A 22,405-nucleotide genomic window follows, 5' to 3' on the forward strand; every position below is an offset into this window, starting at 1 on the left:
AGAGAGGTAACATTAATTTGCTAAAATTGGGATGATAATGCTTTAGAGCCTAAATGGACTCTTTCACTATCTGTAGCATTTGTTTCTATTGGCTGGCCTTCAGAGAATTGTGGGGTAGGTGACATAGGCTTTATCACATGTCAGATTCGGCCTTAGTCCGGTCCCGTGGATTCCAAGAATTTGCTTTTTAATGCAAGAGGGGGCATAAATATTAAACATGAGCTAAGGTGGTCAGGGTATTTTTTTTTCCACAAACGTTAACAAAAAAAAAAAAAAAAAAAAATAATATATATATATATATATATATATATATATTTATATGAAACCACTTGATAATACAAGATTTAATTACAAAAAAGGGCTATTACCCTCATTTCCTTTCTCACTAAGACCATCAGCCAACTTGGGAAGTCTTGTTCTCATTCAATATCATATACTAGCTTGACAGCAAATTGAGCTAGAGTATGACTGATTTCATTTTCTGATCTAGGTATAAACACAAACCTACAGCTTTCAAAATGTGTTCTAAGTTCTTGCACATCTTCCAGAATAGTTGCAATGTTGTATTCATAGTCATTGCTTCTATTTATCTGGTCTATTACTGATTTGCTATCAGAATGGACTATTATTTTAGTCCATCCTACATGTTTAGCCATTAGCATTGCATTCCTGATTGCCAGAGCTTCTTCCTTACTTGGTACTCCCTTGTATTGATTGACTATCCCTTTTGCTTGCATGATCTTTCCTTTCCAATTCCTTGCCACAATTCCTTGGCCCGTCCTTTTCATTTTTGCTGATATCGCTGCATCTGTGAACAGACATATCTCGTCTTCCTTTGCTGTTTCTCTTATTTTCTGGTGCTCACTATGTATGGAGGGGTGCATTGTTGTCTTGTTCTTCTTCCCTTGCCTGCTCATACTCCATCCAGTCCTCCTGTGCTTTCGTGACAATTCTGTATGGATTATGGCATTCATTTTCAAAGACTTTTTTGTTTCATACTTTCCAAATTTGCCAAAAAATATTGATGGTGAGGTTAACTCTATCTGGTACATGATCCTTTGAGATAGACTGAGTAGCTTTCTCCCACCAAAGTCATAAATTATGTTGTTTGTCCTTTAAACCATCCCACCTTACTGGAGCCATCTTCCGTACTTATACTGCATTCATGCAGAGTAAATGTTCGATGGTTTCCACACCTTCTCCACAGCAGCTACACATTCCCTCTCCTTTTCCCATCCTTTTGAAAGTAACTTCATTGGTTGGTAGGCAGTTCTACAGGCATTTCCACATGAAGTGTTTTAGCTTGGCCTTTTCCTTTAGTTGCCACAGTTTCTTCCACACACTATGTTTCCTTTCTTGCCAACTTGTCTCAGCATTGTTAGCTCCTTTTCTACTCTGTTAGTTCTCCTCCTGTCTTGCAGGTGGCCAGGGATTTTTGATAATAAGAGTTCAAAGCAAAGGCCAAGCCTTTTTTTTTTTTTTTTTTTTCCATTTGAGCATTTGGTTTTAGGGATAATTTCAGAACCCCGAGATTTTTTACACCTTCACTACTGACTTTTTTGAGCTTTAAGAAATTGGTAATCAATCATAATGTCTTTGGGCAGAATAGTACTTCCATTACATCTTATGCAAAGCAATGGGGCCCAAAATTTTCAAATTTTTTATAAGGGAGGTCAGCGTAATTTTTGAAATTTCAGAGAAGGTCAATGAAAGTGTTAAAAACCTCTGAGAAGGTTTCTGAAATTATCCCTAGGTTAACTATTTTAAATTAAGAGGAACTATTGTCCTACGAGTCTACGACTCCTATCCTATAATCATTGGATCTAGAGCGTCACAAGTTTCAAATCAATACATATAATTATCATTATATTTTGTCTAAAATCATAGTGTTTTGGTGTAATCACCAATTTAGTTATATGAATTAACGTAAGGGGTTAGTAGGTATAAGAATCTGACTAGATCAAAGAGGTGATCTAACACTTGCTTTGGATTTTTTTCAAAATCAAACCCTCGACCTACAACCTAATCCTCTAGCACTTCTTTTGAATTTTTTTCATTGTAGGTGGGGTTTGAACCACCAACCTACAATTTCGTCTCTTTTTTGTGGCCATTGGGCCAAAGCTCAGCGGTTCAACTAGCACTTACTCATTAGTCAAGTTTATACAGAGGACTCTACTCTTTCTCTCTCTCTTCTTTTTTCTCTATTAGCAAATCGAATATTCTAGGGGAAGGATATGGTTGAGTGGTAAGATTGGAGGGATTATATATAGAAGATTTTGAATTCAAAACCTTCCACTTATAAAAAAAAAAAAATCGAGTGCTCTTCATAAATAAAAATGAATTGAAGAAAGGACCTACTCTTTTTTTTTTTTTTTTTTTGCAATATAAAGATGGCGAAAACGTCTAGTAAGAAACTAATCAAGGTATAGCAACACCAACAACATCGAAGGAGCTTTGATAAAATAAAAAAAATGGATCTATAAGGTAAAGAGTGACATATCCTTTTTTTTTTGGTAAAAAAAAATTCAGCTTAGAATGGTGCTACTTACATCAAATGTATGTATGAATTTAACTCTGGGAAAATCGCTTAAAACGCCTCACACATTTTACAAGATGACTTTTTTCGTCCCTCACTTTTAAAAGTGTAATTTTACGTCCTACAAAAATTCACATTGACCAAATTTGATCCCTACCTAGGTTTCTGACTAGTTTTTGGCCAGAATCCACCACGTGACTTGCATGTGATCATTTTTTAAGGGCAAAGTTATCAAATCAAATTTTTACATAATCTGATTAATAATCCCTCACATTTCACAAAATGAATTTTTTCATCCCTAGCATATTATAAAATGAATTGTTTTGTTCCTCACATTTCACAAAATGAATTTTTTCAAAAAATGAATCCCTCATGTGAATAGCTTTTTCTTTTTCTTTTTTTATAAACCCACGTATATGTATATTTGATTTTATCTGAATAGTATGAATAACATGTAATTTATCTCTATTGGATTTCATCTAAACATGCTAATCGTAGTTATACACATGCTATTTAATAGATATATATAGGGGTTTAAAACTAATAATTTTGTTTGAAACCCATGTATATATTTATATGATTTTACCATTTGAACCTATTCAATATTTGTGATCTTTCTCTTTTGGTAAAAATTTATTTATTGAGTTATATAATAAAATCATCTAATTAATGGGTCTTAACTCGAATCCTATAATTGTGCTAACAAATTTCAATTTAAATCTTAAATTTCTACTCAACACTTTTAAAACCAACAGTTGAATTACTTGCCTTGTGATTGTTTTAAAATTTGAAAGTGCCAATCATTTATTTCTTTTCGTCATACTTTCCTGTTGTTTACTTTTCTATCCAAATTTAATTCGATATAAACACTCGATAATATTTAGGATTAAATGTCTTCTTTATTTTCAAATTTCGAGTAAAAGAAAATGAATATAAGTGAAAAAGTAACAATTTTTTTAAACCCATGTATGTATCTATTTGATTTCACTTGAGTAATACGAATAGTATGTAATATATCTCTATTTGATTTCACATGCTATTCGTACTGTTCAGGTAAAATCAAATAGATATATATATGGATTTTAAAAAAAATCATTAACACACATGATCAATAAAAGAGGAAAAAATTCATTTTGAAAAATGTGAATAATGAAAAAATTCATTTTATAAAATTTAAGGGACGAAAAAATTTATTTTATGAAATGTGAGGGATTGTGAATCGAATTATATAAAATTTGATTTGATAATTTTGCCCTTAAAATATGATCACGTGCAAGGCACTGGTGAATTCCGATAAAAAACTAGTCGGAAATCTAAATAGGGACTAAATTTGACCAATGTAACTTTGTAAGGGACGTAAAATTATATTTTTAAAAGTGAGGAGTGAAAAAAATTATTTTATAAAATATGAGAGACGTTTTGAACGATTTTCCCTTTTTAAGTTTCAAGTACAAGTGTTTGCCTTCATTGAGGACTCGATGAGAACTTGATCGAGAACTCCCTAGAGTGCATGTGGTGCCATCTAAGGGGAAGCTCTCCCAGTAGATCTTTCTTGAAATTTGTGTTATTGGAGACTGTTAATGATAATATGGATTATGGAGTTAGATTTCTCATTTTGTACTGTACTCGACCACAACATTCATCATCACTATAACTTTTGGTTTGTAACCCGTTTGAATATATTGCCAACAGAATCATGTATATTTAAGAGCTCATTTAAGAAAAAGACTAAAATAAATACAAACATGAAAATTTCTAAAATCAAGGAGGTCATTTATTTTGTATCTATCGCATGAGTTGCATCGCTTAGAGTAAGATTTTCTTATAGTGTTTGTGTAAATTTTTTTCCCCTTACTGCAAATGCAATGGTGTTGACTGACTTCTTTTTTTTTTTTTTTTTTTGGGTCAAAGTGTTGACCGATTTTGAAGGGTGTAATTTTACATGAGTGTTCATTTTGTTGAATTTTTATACTGCAGAGAATTTAACTTGTGCATTATTGTTCCATTGTCCCTTTACATAAGATGTCATGTTATAGAAGAGTTCGTGTACCATTTATGAATGCAGGAACGTCTTCAACTTAAGATAGATTTATATGTGAATTAGTCCCTTCCTTCTTTCTTCTGTTTTTTCTTTTTGATTGGACGCCTTTGACAATTTCACAAAGCTTTCAATGTCAACATCATCACTGTTCGGCTTATATCAAGACCAAACTACAAGTAACAATTACTCCATCCCATGACAAAATTCATTACTTTGTCATATATCAGCATACCACATTGATGTTAGTAAAAGATCTGTTCTTATAATTTTGAGGTTACACGTATAAATTTGGAATCTCTCACTTGCACCCCTTCTCTCCGCCATCCAACCTATTCTTCTCTCCCTAGTCAAAAACACTATGAAAATGTTGAAAACTAAATCATAGAAATTTCAGAAAATCGAAGAGTCATATGCACTTATGACAAACCATAATAGGCAGATTGCATTACCTTCAGGTACATTTCAAACTCTATAAAAAAGAATGACTCCATGAGCTTACCTTACTTTGGAAATACATAAAACTAACTTGCTTGGTCGAATTGGTTAACCTCAGTTATATCCCTTTTACTCTTCAGCAATTTCTTAAATGCTTGAATCAGTGTTTTGAAATTCGGATCGACATGGCCAGTACCGATCTGGCTTGCTCGATCGATCGAACCACGAACCAAACTAGCCATGACTTTGGTCCAATTCATTCTAAGGGTTGACTAGCCATCAAAACCCGTCAAAAACGATAAAAAAAAAAAAACATCAAACAGCGCAAATCGGTTTAAACAGTGAATTGCCGCTTTTGTAATTTTGTCAATTAAATTGAAAAAAGGAAAAAAAAGTTTTTTGAATCCTAAAGCTTATCACTAAAGCTGCCGCCCCACTCCAATTTCTACCTTCTCATCTTCTCTATTCTCAAACATTCCTCCAAGTCTCCTATTTTTAATACAATTATATGCTAGCATACAGCCTTCTAGCATTCAATTGTATATCACACCATTTTAAGGGAAGCACTCACTGTAGACTTTTCCTAGTCTTTGACATTAATTTTTAAAGACCGTTAGTGATAACTAGTTGTGAGGATAAAAATTGAACTGAAAAAAGTGAAAAACAAAACTCAGCAGTCATCTATATCTTTATATATAGTAAGTACAGAGGTATACATACAGATGTGGAGACATTTTTCAAAAAATTTTCTGCGGTGTTTCAATCTCAACAAAGCACCAGATGTGTGTCACTGACAACCATAGGTAGTCGTTGAGTTTGTTTGGATAAGAGTTTATTTGGATGATTTATTTGAGATATTTACTGTAGCACTTTTTGTGATGTGATGTGATGTGTGTGAGATAAAAAAGTGATTGGGATTTGTGAGGCAAATTTTTTTTTTTTCCAAATTCTCTCTATCCAAACAAACTCAACGTTTTTTTGCCAAATGTGAGATTATTCCAAACCAGGAGGGCTAGATTTTAGATTTCCAAATCATAGGAGGATAATTTAAACATTTGCTAAATCACCAGGGTCTTTTTGGTATTTAACCCATATTTCTTTCATCCATTGCAAATGTATTAGCACATTTGCTTCTACACAATCTAGTACTTCCAATCTGTATTCACTGCTCAAGCAAATGTGATGTTTGTTCTTGTTTTTCAACCTTCATGTTTTCTTCCAATCTGTATGGATGTCAGATTTCTATAGACCAAATCCTTACTCTTATTAAGTTCATATTCTAAGTTTTGAATCGATAGTGATTTGATCAAACATGTTTTTATCAGTTTACACTTTCAAAATGACAAGATTTAGTAATTTACACGGGATGGCCGGCTGAGACCGCAATTCTAGGTAATTAATTTTCTAAATCTTGTCATCTTTCTGTTTGTCAAGTTCATAATAATCCTCAATCGAGGAAGACAAATCAAATGTACCTCGTTATAATCGTCTCTATGAGCAGTCAATATCTCATTATATCACATCACATACACATATCTTTTTTTTGTTTTTGGTCATAGTAACTAAAAGCCAACAATTATCAAATAATAGGGCCCGTTTTGATCATTTTCCTCTATTCATTTTGAAAACAGTCTCTTATTCTTCTTCAATTTTGCTCCTCCAGATCTTCCTCGAACTTCATTATGGCCACTATGAACTTTGATTCAAGCGTCAAGATGAAATTCCAGGGGGAAGAAGATCAACCCCCAAAGCCAAAAACCAATCTGAGATTCATCATCTATTTCATTGTTATTGTTGCTGCACTATCCTCAGCTTTCACGATATGGAAATCACACCTCAGAAGTCCCTCAACTGCAATTCAAGTCGCCTGTTCGAGGACTTTTCATCATGATTTATGCTACAAATCTCTATTATCCCTCCACAAGAACACCTCCAGGACCCCATCAAACTCCATCACCCTATCAAAAGTCTTCACTCTTTCACTGCAAGCCGGCATAAACGAGCTCAGTGATCAAATTATTCCTGAATTAAAGAAAAAACTGATCACTGAAACTAATCGATGGAGACTAAGGAGTTTGAAAAAGTGCGACAACTGGCTGACTGATTCGCTGGGATTACTCAACAGTTCCTTGACAATAATGGGAGCTGATGAGCCCAATGAGAAAATCTTTAGTTACGCGAATTTTACCTTCTACATGGAGGTCAAGATCACTGATGCAAGAGATAATATAGCTGCATGCAGGAGTGAATCGATCCACATGAAGATGAAAGAGGCCTGGTTCTATGCGGATAATAGCTTGAGGATTTTATATTACAGAACTGAAATTCATCAAGAGTTGAATCCAACTATAGCAAGTCTTTGGAACTCCCTATTTATGAGTGGAGCATTTGGCATGGTATTGGCTTACATACCATTTGTCTTCTTATTTTTTCTGGTTATCTTGTTTTTAAGGACCTAAGTTTCGATTTAGAGTGTTAAACCACTTTTGTTTACGGCATATCTTTATTGCAATATGATGTTATCTTCTGTCTTTCCTATTTTTCCCCACCTTTCTTCGCCATGTGTAGGTTTATTTGTGATTTCTCATTCCTTTGGTCACTTGGAAAGATTTACAAATAGTGGACTAATAGAATAAAAGGGAGATCTGTTAGTACCATACTTGAGAATTTTACAACTTTTTAATTTATTTATCTACGTCAAAGTCTACTTTCACTGCTTTGAGCATGCATGAATATACTGTTATAGGAGATGAAATGGATCATTGGATGAACTATATTAATTAACCACCTCACTACTCTTACTAGACTTACTTTTATAGAATATTTTCTTTACAAATTATGGGCTATTTTCTATGTCCATTCCTCTTGAGCACCCATGAGATTACAAGGCTTTGCCACAAGTTCGAGTATTCAAGTTGTTTTTGTGTAAAACTTTCAAGAATGGTTTCAAAAGTCATACATAAGGTTTACTATAATATGTTTGTGTGTTTTGGTAGCACACAAACATTAAGTAGCAATTTCTTGAAAACTCGTACTTTCTAAGTAATTGTCTTTGAATTACACCATAATTTATAAACACACACGTTTAAATTAAATTATTAGCAATAAAAATAAATTGTCTAGAAATTTAATACCTAAAATTGATAGTTCTTTTTCTTTTGGCTAAGGGGGAACATTTACGATTTATATGCCTATAGTCAACATTGATGAATATGTGTACAATGTATAAAGGGAGAGCAACACTCTGTGGTCTAAAAACACAATAATGACACTTTTTAAAATTTCTAATCTACCCTTAATTATACCGTTAAATTGGTCCCAATATATTCTAGAAAAAAACTCCCTATAATCAGCAAAAAGTTATCCTTTTGAGATCAAATTACAACTTCTTCACGATAACTCCCTCACATCCTTACTTTTTTCTCCATCCCTTCAAGATCTTGGATAGATAAGTTTTCCAAAAAATTTTTTCAGTTGCATCATAAACATATTTTCCAATCTAACTTTTTATATTTCCAACCACCTTTTTATCTCACATACATTACATCATAAAAAGTACTACAGTGATTATTCCAAATAATTATTTGTAATAATACTCTATCCAAACAAAGCCTATGTGTACAACTTCTTCACACTAACTTCTTCACATCGCCACTTTTTCCTCCAAGATTTTTAAAATATAATAACTTCCTCTGAAATAATAACTAGATTTTTTGGATAAATACATATATGTCTAACATGACATGTGACTTAATATGAAAAAAAATAAGGGCCGCATTTTCTTGAAAAAAGCACACACCTATGGTGTGCCAAAAATATACCTAAAATTGAAATTTTTTTTAGAATTAATTTTTTATACATTGACAGTGTATATATTTTCACTATAAGATGCATGACATATAATCTAAATTTGAATCTGAGACCTAAATTTTGCATATATATTGTGTTTCTAATCGTAATAATGTATACACTGTCAATATATATATTTACTCAATTTTCCATGACTAATGGGGCCCTTGCCCCATATAACAAATATCGCTCCTCCTCTAGTGGTCAGTGCTGTCCACTACATCAGTCAAAAATACTTGCGCGTTGGTCTTTTAGATCGTGGTTAGAAATTTCCCAAAGTTTGACCTCTTCTTTCAGACTTTCATTGGTTCAGAGACTTACAATAGACGGGGCCAGAGTTGACTTGACTCCTTCCACAAAACTTGCACAGTATCCATTGTCTGTTTGGAAGATAATCAAGCAGCTGGAAATAAATACTATATCTTTTCCCCTTCATATTCCCACTCGACAAAGTATCATCTCCTTATTCTCAAACAAATCCCACAAGAAAGTGTGGAAATCAGATATGAACTCAGTCACCAACAAAGATAGGCACCTGATGGAAGATCAAGCTTCGAGACAGAAAAGGAAGATAAGGAGCTACGTCTTTTTCATCGTCTTATTCACAGTTATCATCGGATCAATCATCACAGTTTCCATAGCTCTCATACAAGAAAAAGAATATGAGTTACTCTCTGCTTCAACTCCAGATAGAGCAATTCATGCCATCTGCAATCTGACTCCAAAACCAATCTCATGTTTCGACTCCATATGGAGCCTCCGCACGAATTTCTCCACCGATTTAGGCGAGATCAAGACCACCCCATCAAGAATTTTCGCCCGCTCTCTCGGTGCTGCTGTCAATCAGCTAGAGGACTCGATTTCAGCTAATGAAAAGGCAATCTCTGAGGTCAAAGATTCAAGAACTTTGACAGTTTTGAAAGACTGCGATGTCTTGTTGAGGGATTCTTTAAGGCTTGTAAACGCGTCTGTGACTGCAATGGGAGTCGAATCCGATGACAAAATCTTTAAGGCCGCGAAATCTGTTGATGACATGAAAGAATGGATGTCAAGCTCTGCTGCAAATATAGACAAATGTTTGGCCGGATTGAGATATCATCTTCAAGGATCGATAAATGGGAAGTCTTATCACAGTCTACGGGAAATGAGGATCAAGGTTTCTTACGCAAGGGATGATGTAGCTAATAGCTTGGTGATGCTAGAAAAGATGGACACCATTCTTGGCATGTTTAATCAGACTATATTTCATGCGATTTTTGAGTTTGATATACTGGAATATCTTGGTTTTGGATTGGTCCTTTATGTTCCACAGTATTTGGTCTTAGTCGTTCTCATTTGCACGGTGCTACGATTGTAAATTAATGATATTGGAACTTGGAAGAAGAGTCCACACAGACCTGAGAAATGTGGACACTTTTTTGTGTAATTTTTGCTCTTGTTGTGTAGACCGCTTTGTAACCTATATGGTAAGTTAATAAGAGTCAATAAATCAACCTTCAAATTCATTTGTGATTTTTTTAAAGCACTTGTTAACGCATCTAATATTTACCTAACTTATCAGATATATATACATACTAATAATTATTATCTTTCTAACATTTATATATTTTTTCTATTTAATCTTACCTATTATCTCTTGCATTTATTTGTTTTGTCTAATTAATCTTATACTTTTAAAAATATAACACGTGAAGGGCACACGTTAGACAGACTAATCATTTGCAGAGAAAAATTTTGGAGAATTCTTGGTCGAATAGGAACTTTGCAATTTATGTCACGAAGGGAATTTTATTTTAAAAAAAAATTATGCCTTTGATTCAGATATTGAAAAAGTAATTTAACAAAAAAATTTCTTTTATTTTTCCTTTCCATTTACAAAAATCCAATATCATCACGAGTATAGTATACCATTCATAGTTGTTTCACAAAGAATGGCAACCTTTTTCTTTTATTTTTAAGAATGGCAATCTTATTTACCATATTAGTGATTTAGTATTGGAAAAAAGCATAGATTATTTTTTACTAGCAAGCATCTACAACTATTTTACTTCTACATAACCATAAACATCTCGGTCATCTTACTAATGTTTCGATCGACTTCGATCGACAACATATGAAAATTGACAGACCAAATGCAAATTCCGGAAAAGCTATTGGGCCAACAAAATAGTACTGAAGTAGTAGTTGTAAAATCCATTGGACCGGTCCATAACAATACCCTTGCACTCCTAGTTCTTTCCATATAGCCCTAATACCAAATACAAAAACCCTCTCATTCCGCTTCTGAGAAATTTGCATTTGCTAGGGTTTTGTATCCGTTCCCACTTCTCAGTCGGCAGCTCTCTCTCTCTCTCTCTCTCTCTCTCTCTCTCTCTCTCTCCCTCCCGCTCTCTCAGCCGCCGTCGTTGAAAATGGTAAAAAACCCTTTAATTTCAATCTTAACGCTAATCTTAATATTAATCTTTGTCTTCCTTCATGGTAAAAGCTTCTTAATTTCTCCTGTTCTTCCTTAGAATCGAGTTTGTAGTGTCCTTTTGTACTGTTTTTCTGGGATTGCATTGATTTTTTAAGCTATGAATGTTGTATAATGGTAATATTAATCATATTCCTGTTTTCCATTTGGTCTGGTCGTTTAAAATTTAGCAAAAATGTTGTGAAACTCTTATAGTTTTCGTTGTGGATGATAGTTGTGATTATAGAAGATATAATAAGGGTTGAATGGTGGTTTTGCAGTCGAAGAGAAGGCAAAGGGAGCCGAAGGAGGAGAATGTGACCTTGGGTCCTGCTACCAGGGACGGAGAGCAAGTTTTTGGGGTTGCCCACATTTTTGCCTCCTTTAACGACACCTTTATTGTACGTTTCGCTTTTTGTTGTATTTGAATATGTGCTGTGAATTTTTTGTTTTTTTATTTTCAGTTTTTCTTCTGATTGGAATCTTTAAATTTGAGATGGTTTTTGAGTTTCCTTGTTTTCTTTCCTGCCTGCAGCATGTGACTGATCTATCTGGACGAGAAACACTTGTTCGCATTACTGGTAAAGATTCTAGTCTTTTCAATCCTTTCTCTTGACTTTGTGGGAAAAGAAAAGTTTTTGGGTTGTTGTTTTGTCAACTTTCGCATTGTAGAGATTTAAGAAACTAAAATGGTAGTCAAAGAAGGTTAAAAAGTATTTTACAGACACCAATCAGTAAAATCTGAACCTCAAGTAATATAGGAGCCAATTTTTCGATATTTTGCCTGTTGGTTATACATGTATCATTTTTAACGTAACTTGATAACTAACTAACTTGGAGAAGGAATATATTGAATCATGGCTAGTTGGGATTGAAAAATAATGCTTCTTTTGAATCTGCAGCTTCTAACTTTATGGTGTTTGGATGATTTTTATAAAAGATTGCTGCTAAATGCAATGTTCACTTGTAATGTTTTCAAATAAAAAGCATGATTTTGCTATGAATATCGTTGGTGAAACCATACAAACAGATATTATTTGGGTTGTCATTTGCTCATCTTTCCTACTTGATTTCCTTTCTTTGGAGATAGACAAAATTGTTCTGTTCATGAATATTGTTCCTTTCCCTGATGTCCCTCAAGTGATTATAGAATATATTATGTCTAGTTGAATTACTAAAGGGCGTAGTTGATCTTATTGCTGTTACTGGTATCATATACATTTAGGATAGATCTCATAACTGGGAAAGTGAAATTTGGTCGTAGATTTTATCATATCCCTTCTCTTTTAGTTATTTTAGTCACCGTTCCTTGGTTGGATTGTGTTAGTTGTTGAATGTATTTCCATTCATATGACAAGGTGAAGTACTAAATTCTCTTGTTGTCTGGCCTACTTCTGCAGGAGGCATGAAAGTTAAGGCTGATAGAGATGAATCATCCCCATATGCAGCTATGCTTGCAGCGCAAGATATTGCTCAAAGATGCAAGGTCGTTATCACATCCTTAGCTTGATATTAATATTTGGTAAATAAAACTGAATTACTAGAAAGTGTTGTAAGATCTGATAGCCTAATTGCTTGTCTTTTGTTTCATATTAATGGACTTATTTGTTGCATTTTTTGATTACTGCCTATTATTTTTGCTGATACTGTCATCTCTTTCTAATGGTTTTTGCAGGAACTTGGCATCACTGCCCTTCATATTAAGCTCAGAGCCACTGGTGGTAACAAGACAAAGACTCCAGGCCCTGGTGCTCAGTCTGCTCTCCGTGCCCTTGCTCGTTCAGGAATGAAGATTGGTCGTATAGGTAAACATTTTCTTTGGGATCAGAAGCATCATTACTTGCTCCTTTTTTATTCCATATGATGCCCGGGGTTGTTTTAGGTTGGATGCAAGTGTTTTATGAGTAGGTAGAATCTCTGTGAGCCCTTGGCTGCATGCTTTACTATTGGAGGGGTGCGGTGATAAGAGTTATTTGCTTGAACCATACAACAGAGCATCTAATATAGTAACTACAGAAGATAGATCATTCGTCTTAGAAGACAATTTGTATTTAGGTGCAACGGAGCGGCTGAAAATGGTTTGCTTTGCATTAAACTGACTGGTGCTGGGAACTAGCTAAAGGTTTTAGTGTACCTGAAAACAAAATAAGTTACCATGGAGAGAGATAACCAGATTAAATTTTTGTTGTCTAATGTCTTTCAGTAAAGTGTCACAACAATATCTAGAAGTGAATAAAAATGTAATTGGTTTTATTTTGCAGTTTGACATTTTTTGTTTCAAAACTACGAGGCCTTTGCTTGAACTCGAACTCTAGGTGATCTCTGAGCTATACTGTTTTTGGAAAATTTGGTAGAAATTGAAATATCAAAGGACTTCACCAGAAGTTGAAATGCTTGTTGTGAATCAAAAAAATCTTTATGCTTCTGCTGCTTAATTAATATCTCGTCTCTTGATAAAAATTAGGGAGTCGAACAAGTACTATTTATTTCCTATTCAGAACTGAATTTTTTTGGCATATTCTGCCTGCTATTGGTTTGATTTTGGAGTTCATTAATTTATCCTAGATTTGGATCGGATACTCCTCATCACATAGCTAAATTATGATTGGACCCTTTTTTTCTTCTAACATCAGTTTTGGGTGCATATTAACTGACTTGAATATGTTATTTTCCCAGAGGATGTAACTCCAATTCCTACTGATAGCACTCGCCGGAAGGGTGGTAGACGTGGAAGAAGGCTGTAAGCTAGACTTCATCACATCAGCAGGGACCCTGATTTTTCGTTGGACATGGTAGTATTGTAGCTTGAGGTGACAGAATTTAGGTTGTATGGAAATGAGGGATACTCATTCCTGCCTTTTTGTTTCCGTGGTGAAATTGGCCTGGCTGGTTCTCCTTTGAGTCTGTTGGTTGCTTAGATCATGGATACTTCACCTGTTAAAATGTATTTGGTTTTTCAACTTATTCGGTTGGCAAAGATATCAAGCTTTGAGACCTTTGCGTCGTGCTTTAAAATTTAATTGATGTGTGGATTGGATTTATTAGATTATCCCTGCTATTGTCTGGCTTACTAAATCCCAAGAACAGGTAAAACGAAATAGGACGCTCAAGTGTGTGCATTGTTCTGTTTTGGAAATTCAGTAAGGTGGACTAAACTGATAATTTCTGGCGTTTTCCCTCCATTCTTCGTTCCTCCATTGTTGCAGGTGATCTTGTTTCTTTCCTTTCCTCTCCAGTTAATCTTCCAAACGAGATGCGGGTTTTCATTACCCCCGCTTCTCTCTCTACACCCGGACAAGGCCTAAACCATCGATTAATTAGTTATCAATCTGTGCTGCTGCATAAGCTCCTTTTTCCTTTGGCGGAGATTTCCAGAAATAGGAATTGCAGAGAATTTTTCGTTACAACTCTACTGGCGTTATTGGTGCAGCAGCTGATGGGCAATTTTCTAGCTGTTTTAGATCAGGTGAAGTCCCAACTGTCTCATAAATAAGATGCTAATCAATCAAATACCTATATAACATATATTGGCACAAGCTCTGGGATGTGCAAATATTCAAGGACCATTTCGACAAGAAACTTCTATCGTTGTTCATCCATCCTTGCTAGGAAAGTTTCAATCGTTGACTTGAAGGTGTAGACTGTGTAGTAGGTATACGACCACACTTGGTAACTATAAACTAATTCCCCAGTCAGTCTTCTTCTATCTTTACATCTTCAAGTTTCCTACTTTCCGTTTTCATAAGAATCGAAACTCCTTTTGATCTACCCTCTTCAATCAACCATCGTACAAATCTTGCTCCCATTTCTTGAATTTCCAAGCCTTGGAGGCAGAGATGGAGTCAGCCAACAACAGACTATTAGAAGATCAATATTCAAGAAAAAAAAGGAAGATAACCATCATCATTTCTTTGATCATCTCATTCACAATCATTATCAGTTCAATCATCTCAGTCTTAACCATCCTCAAGCACAAAGTAGAGTCTCAATCACTCTCTAATGCACCTCCAAGCAAAGCAATCAGAGCCACCTGTTCTCTAACTCCATCCCGCCGCTTATGTTTCAAGCAGATATGGAAGCTCCAGCAAAGCCAGGCTTCATCGAAGATTAATCCTTCACAGATATTTGCTCTTTCACTCGGTGCTTCTTTTGATGAGCTCACCATCCTTAATTCCCAAAGGCAGAGGGTAATCTCAAAAGTCAATGCTTCTTCTGCAAGTGTCTTTCCATCTCTACAAGAATGTGAAAGTTTGATCAGCGATTCCCTAAGACTTGTTAACATGTCTGTGACAAAAATTGGGATTGTCCCCGATGGCAACATCTTTAAGGAAACAAAAACCGTTGAGGATTTGATGGAATGGACCTCTGCTGCCAAGGAGAGTCTGGAGAGGTGCAGGGATGAATTGGAGAATGATAATGAAGGATTGGTATCTGGAAAATTTTATTTGGTGAGAATGAAGATGCAGATGCTTGTGACAAGGAAATATCTGGAGAATAGCTTAGTGATTTTGGCCAAGATGGATACTATTCTGGACATGTTTTATCATCCTCTCCAGAGTATTCTGTCAAATTTTATGCTCAGTGCAAGTGGATTTGATTTTGGTATGGTCTTTTTTGCCTCACAGTATTTGTTGTTAGTTTTTCTGTTTTGCCTGTTGGTGCGATTATACTAAATTGCAACAGTTATATGACTTCAGAAATGAGGATGGATGTTCTCTTCTTCTTGTCAAATTTAAATTTCTTTTCCTGACTCTTTAATATTTAAGATCAATCATGTATATACTAGTGATTTACCAAGTCCTAAACCATACACGAGTGAGTATTAAAAAAAAAAATTTTTTGGGGGGTAAATATGCAAAAAAGATTGAATCAAACTCCAGATATTAGATGCATGATGATCTCTTTTAGAGTTTTAGTATTGTTGACTGTTAACTCAGTGTCACAAAAATTCTAAAAGATGTATATGTTCTGTCAAGTTTTTGAAGTCATTTATTTGAATTAAAATTTTCCTTATGTACATTTGTCAATATATTGTTGTGTTGCATCTTTCTTTTATCTTTTATTCATGGTCCAGGAGTGATAGACTACGTTTCCAAGTTCTTTTCCCATCTCCCAAACCCCTCAGCTTCATACAACTTTTCAAAAGCAAACCTTGAGAATTCAGACTACATTATTTTTACCTAATAAATTCCTTAAATTTCACCTGCAATAAATATTCCTTTCTATTTATGGCTGAAAATTTTTCCCTTGTCTTTTCTCATTTCATGTTGTCCATTTTTGAACATTCATGAAAGCAAAATGTTGCTAATTTAAATGTTCTGTAAATTCTACCAGTGATCGGTCCATTTTCAATCATCATAAAACGTGAGGCTAGAATCAATTGCAGTTTAATATTAATTCTGTCAATTACAGTTTAATTTCCAATTGATGGTGTTAAAAAAGGGGCACAATGCTCGTATAGTCTAATTTCTTTGGGCATGTCCTAATTTGCAAGAGTTTTATTTTATTTTTGATAACAAAACGTATTTCATTAATGGATTGTTGGAAATCATCCAGCACGATTGATATATATATCGTTGCCCTAATGGCAGATAAAATGTGTACTAGAATTGTAGATCTGCAAGTTAACGGATACAAAAGACCTGAAAAATTAAAAACAGATATAAAACGTACCATCAATTTTAAAATTATCTTCTCATAGAATAAATCGCTGCAGCCCACTTTGTGCATGTTGCAATCGTCAAATCTGCTAATCAACAGTTGTAAGATTCAATAAAGATGATGAGATCTGCCGACATAAATTCAAATCTAAAATAAATTCATATATGACAACAAAATTTGAAGTAAATTCAAATTTAAACAATAAAATAAGGAAAAATAACACAAAATCTCACTTAAAACTCTTAGGAGAACAAAAATTCTCACTAGGAATCTTAGGAGAAACAAAGATCTCAAAAATTCAGAGGAGACTTTATTAGAAAAATAACAAAAACGAAACCTATGGACTTGAAAAGGAAGGAATTCAGAGAAAAGGAGCAGCAGAGAGAAGTTGGAGAAGAGGAGCCGTGGCTGTCAGCCTGTCACTACCCCTTTTAGCCCTCTTGGTAGCTTTGCAAGAGTTTTATTAGTTCCCTCCTATTCATGTCAAATTGAGTGCACATCAAAATTTGCTTGACAAATTTGACTGCAGTCTACCAACGGAGCGAACATTGGATTTTGTTAGTTGGTTAATTTTGAGAGAATTTGACCAAAAAGGATCGAATTGGACAAGTGGAATACTTGTCCGAAAGAGACACAAGATATTTTGTAGCTTGTCAAACAAATCACAAAACCTAATACCACAAAGGACTCAAAAGTAAAATCTAAAATGGAAGAGGGTGAAACAAAACAAGTACTCAACTAAGGGACCAATGGAGTAAATCTGAAATAGACGAGACAAAAGTAGAAATATAGCTAAGTTCAAGGTGCTGAAAGTGCAATTATCCAAACACTTGATATTATCCCTCTCTTGCCCAATAATTCATTCGGGTGTACTTGTGCAGACGTGTCTTACAGAGCAATAATGTACTCGGGCAGGTAGAATAATAGTTTGTTGTAAATATGTCTATTTAATTTACATCATCAAGATTTGGTGTACAAATGCATTCAAAAATGGTACTTTTCGCAAATTACACGAACAAATAAACCTACATATATTTAAGTGTACAATCAAATCATAGAACAAGTATATTAATCAAGGAAATGGACACAAAGAGTTGTCGGTGTAACTATTTGTAAACAGTATAATATTTTTTTGAACATATTGTAATTCATTACAAACTATTTATACAATTTCTTAATAATCATATTAGTATAATCAACCACTTTTCACGTAAAATTATACATATCAATTATGCCATACTTATATGTCATGATCTGGACCGTATAATTTCAAAATTTACAGTTGAGTCTGTTTGGATTGTAAATTATTTGTCAAAATTTATTTGCTTACATATCATCATTACAATTTTCAACACACCTTTTTATTTTCTCAATTATCTTTTTATCTCACATACATCACATCACAAAAAGTGCTACGGTAAAAATATCTTTAATAATTTACAATTCAAAAACAGACCTACTTGATAGCTAAATTCGGACCGTAGATTGCTTGGAACGGTTGGTAGGACGTCCATTCTAATCGTATAACAAATATACAATAACCGTATACGGTGACACACACCACAATTGCATCCCTACCTCACTGGAATACGACTAACTGTCTTATCCAAACCAGGGAAACAAAAAAGGGCAAAAAAAGAGTAAATAAATGCCCAATATAGCAAAAAAAAATGCCCAATATAGCAGGAACAGTTGGCTGACAAATGAGCAAAAAAATACTCTACTATATTATTGGTCAATGTTTGCTTGGCACTAATTAAACCGCAACTAATAAAACTTGCAATCTCAGACCGAGAAAACCAGACAAAAACTACCAACTCCCAAAGTCCCAATTCCCAAGAACCAAACGCACCAGGCAGCTATGGACAACTTCCAAGCCACCAGCAAACTCAGCCTCATCGAAAACCAACGAAAACAACAACAGCAGCAGCAGCAGCCTTCTTCATTAGCCTCAAACCTTAAACGAAACAAAATCCTAATCAAAACCTTCTTCTCACTAATCATCCTGTTGGCTTTCATTACAGGAGCAATGATCATAAATCTCATCCATGGGCACAACAAATCCCAAGAAAAGCTCAAACTCGACCAACAGACCGAGTCACTCCGAGGTTTCTGCTCCGTGACTCGGTTCCCGGATCACTGCCTCAACTCAGTCATTCTCCTACCTGACAACAGCCCAGATGATATTTTCATCGCATCTCTCGATTTAGCTATAGAACGAGTCGTCAACTTCACTGTTCTCACGAGGGCTCTGATCTTGCAGTCAAGTTCTGATGCTGCGACTGAGTCAAGAAACGAGTCAGCCCTGTTCAGGTGCTCGAGTTTGATCGATGACTCTTTGAACCAGCTCAACAGATCTTTGACTGCCTCCGGCGAGTCGTCGTTGTTCGGTCTCCGAGTTGACTCGGGGGAGATGGAAGAACTGGTCAGGGAGAAGATTAAGGAGGTGAGTTCCCGGGTGAATCAGGCAGCGAATGGTCTACGGAGATGTTTCGCGATTCTTGGGGAAGACAATTCGACGGCTGTGATTGAATTGAGAAGTGGGGTGTATGATGGTATAATGCACGTGAGTAACATCTTTGATTTTCTTGAATCCAGAGATCGGATAGTTCATGACATTAAAGCTCGACGAGAAAGCCATGAGTACTATATCCCGCCTAGGGATGATTTGGAATATATAATTATATTTTCCCCTCAATATTTTGTTTTGATATTTTTGTTATGGCTACTTTTACGTATTTATTGATGTAAATTGATGAACTATATATTGTTCAATCATACGTTTTTGTTTCCCTTCTTAATAGTGAATTTTCTTTGTTTTGAGATGTGAGATTCATGATTCCTTGCCTTCTTGGGTTCAATTGAAAATGGCTTGCTTCAATCTTGAATTTATGTTAATGTAGTAAATCTCGATTAAGGTAATTAAATATGCTGTTAGATAGTATAATAGTTGTTTGAATGACATGTTTTTCTTGAATGTGAACTGGCGTCACAATCAACAACATAGGTGTTGTCATTATTGTGTACTAATTCTCTGCCAAATTGCTATTTTGTTTAATAGATGATGTTTTTGTGTTAGAAAAATATGGTAACGGAAGTCCAGTGGAGTGGAGGGCTCCTCGAGTTCTTTCCGTTATTAGGTTCAAAGTTCGAATGATAACTAAAGTTTTTCGTTATTAGGCGAATGATAACTAAAGTTCAATGGAGGGCTTCTGTACACCTTTTTGTTATCAAGTTTAGAGTTCGAATTCTTTTTATTATCGGGTTTAGAGTTCAAATTATGAGTCCGACAAAAATGTGTTTTAAAAATTTAGCAAAACTTTGAAAGAATTAATCATAAATGACAGATTATTGGTCCATTGCGTTGATTTTCTAGTTTTTTTTTTTTTTGGGTGTCCCGCAGGGAGTGGACCCCGCAGACTATTCCCCATCCTCCACAACTTGTTGGCAGTAAGGTTCGAACCAGGGACCTAAGGCTCCATTTTCAGCAATCTCAACCGCCAGACCAAACCCCGGAGGGTCGCGTTGATTTTCTAGTTGATATAATAGAATAAGATAAAAAGTAACATGCTGCGACTTGAAGGACACGATCCATTGTGAACTTTTTTTTTATTGTAAGAGGTTTTTAAATTATGGAAGTTGTTCAAATGCCAACCAATTCCTCATTTCCTAAGTATAAAATGTCCTTGGTTGTTGATCAAATCATATACATTGCCCATTGGCAAACTCACTTCTTTATTGTTGTCAATGTTCATATTTCATCTTTCAGAACTTTTATAACATCCAAGTTCCCAAGATATAACACTTCCTTCGTCCCACTTTGATAGTCCTGTTTTCCTTTTTTGTCTGTCCCAAATTGAAGTCCACTTTCCAATTAAAGAATTTAGTTGTATTTTAATTTTTCTAAAATACCCTTATTCAATGTAAGTTGTTGTTACTATAAACCTACCCCATTTAATGAGAGTTTATTCTTTTTTTACCATCAATTTAAGTTCCCATAAAGTTGTACTCTAATTAATGTGAGGGTATTTTAGGAAAATAGTTACCTAAATTGATTGTTCCAACAAAATTAACTACTTTTTTTTAAACTGTGTGAAAAAAGAATCACGACTATCAAAGTGAGATGGAGGAGTATTTCTTGCAATTTTTGATTCTGATTCCTAACACCAAATGATCCTGTAAGAACATTAATCATCAAGACAGAAAATTTCTAGTCTTGATGGCCTCTTTCATCATCATGACACAAGCGCAACAAATAGCAATTTTGCAACAATCAAGCAAGAAACCAAATCAAAATCATACTTCAAAAAATCCATCATCTTTAATTATTACTGAAAGAACTGCATTATCATGACTCCCATCATATTAACTGGGGCCACTATTTTCTCATGGCCGTGATATACACAATTCACGAGCTGTTGAGGTTGTAAACATGAGGATTATGGCTTGTGATTACCGCATTTCTATCATGAGCCTTTGTTCAACGATGTATCCGACAGAGCCTATATGTCAAATGTATTGAACTTAAGAAACACTTAAAGGCAAATTTTAACAAAAAAAGGAAAAGGTGAAAGTGCTAGTAGTTTAAGCAAAGAAGAAAGAATTATGATAACTGATTAGATATTAAGAAATTGAAAGTTGAAGAGGATCCATCTGTTGTGATTTGTGAAATGGTGATTACATCTAAATGTGCAAATTGGTTTAAAGAGCATAATCTTTAAAAATTCCTCCCTCCGGGTATGTTTAAAACTTGGGATAATTTCAGAAACCTCCCCTGAGGTTTTTGATAATTTCACATGGCAAATGCTAAAATTTTAAAAATTATACCTACCTCCCTTGCCTATTGAAAATGACAAAACGAGTCTTAATATTTTAATAAAACTCCCTTGTTGCTATGTTTACACAAAGGATGGATTTTCTATTTTTTTTTATTCATTTCTCTTATATTTCATTAGAAATATAGAATAATTATTAATATAGTTCCTAACTTCTATCCTAATCAAATATCAAACTACTAATATTTTTTTGATAATTTTTAATATCATCCATCTTTTGTAGCTCTTTTTTTAATATCAAAATCAAGAATAAATTAACAATAACTAAAAACAAATGATCCAAAATCACTACCAAACTATAGTAGTTCCATCATTGAACTGGTCCAATAAAAAAAAATAGTCCATAAACTTAAAAAAACAGATAACTTTTTCTTCTCTATCTTAAAAAAAAAGTAGCCTATTACAACAAAAAATTTATTATTATAATTGTTTTTCTTGATTTAATGTTTGCATGAAAAACTTGACACTGATTTCCTTTACTCCATTGTGCCAAATTATTTTGGTGACCAAAGTGTCTAATCAAGGTGATAAGTGTAATTTCAAGACCTTGAGTGAAGAAGTGAAATAGTCAGATTAGGGGAGGTTTCTCAAATTAT

At 34.4% G+C, this 22,405-nt stretch overlaps 2 protein-coding genes across 2 annotated transcripts; both read left to right on the forward strand.

The window, feature by feature from the left end:
- The first annotated feature begins 11,116 nt into the window (after positions 1-11,116).
- Positions 11,117-14,333, forward strand: LOC113740340 (small ribosomal subunit protein uS11x-like). Its single transcript, XM_027267942.2, has 6 exons — positions 11,117-11,275; positions 11,595-11,714; positions 11,849-11,894; positions 12,714-12,799; positions 12,989-13,118; positions 13,990-14,333. The coding sequence occupies exons 1-6, from the start codon at positions 11,273-11,275 to the stop codon at positions 14,055-14,057; spliced, it is 453 nt and encodes a 150-aa protein (XP_027123743.1). The 5' UTR covers positions 11,117-11,272; the 3' UTR covers positions 14,058-14,333.
- Positions 14,334-14,435: 102 nt separating this feature from the next.
- LOC113740339 (putative pectinesterase/pectinesterase inhibitor 26) lies at positions 14,436-16,044 on the forward strand. Its single transcript, XM_027267941.2, has 2 exons — positions 14,436-14,779; positions 15,384-16,044. The coding sequence occupies exons 1-2, from the start codon at positions 14,567-14,569 to the stop codon at positions 15,984-15,986; spliced, it is 816 nt and encodes a 271-aa protein (XP_027123742.1). The 5' UTR covers positions 14,436-14,566; the 3' UTR covers positions 15,987-16,044.
- Positions 16,045-22,405: the final 6,361 nt, after the last annotated feature.

This window comes from Coffea arabica, chromosome 4c (genome assembly GCF_036785885.1).
Source record: "Coffea arabica cultivar ET-39 chromosome 4c, Coffea Arabica ET-39 HiFi, whole genome shotgun sequence".
NCBI lineage: Eukaryota > Viridiplantae > Streptophyta > Magnoliopsida > Gentianales > Rubiaceae > Coffea > Coffea arabica.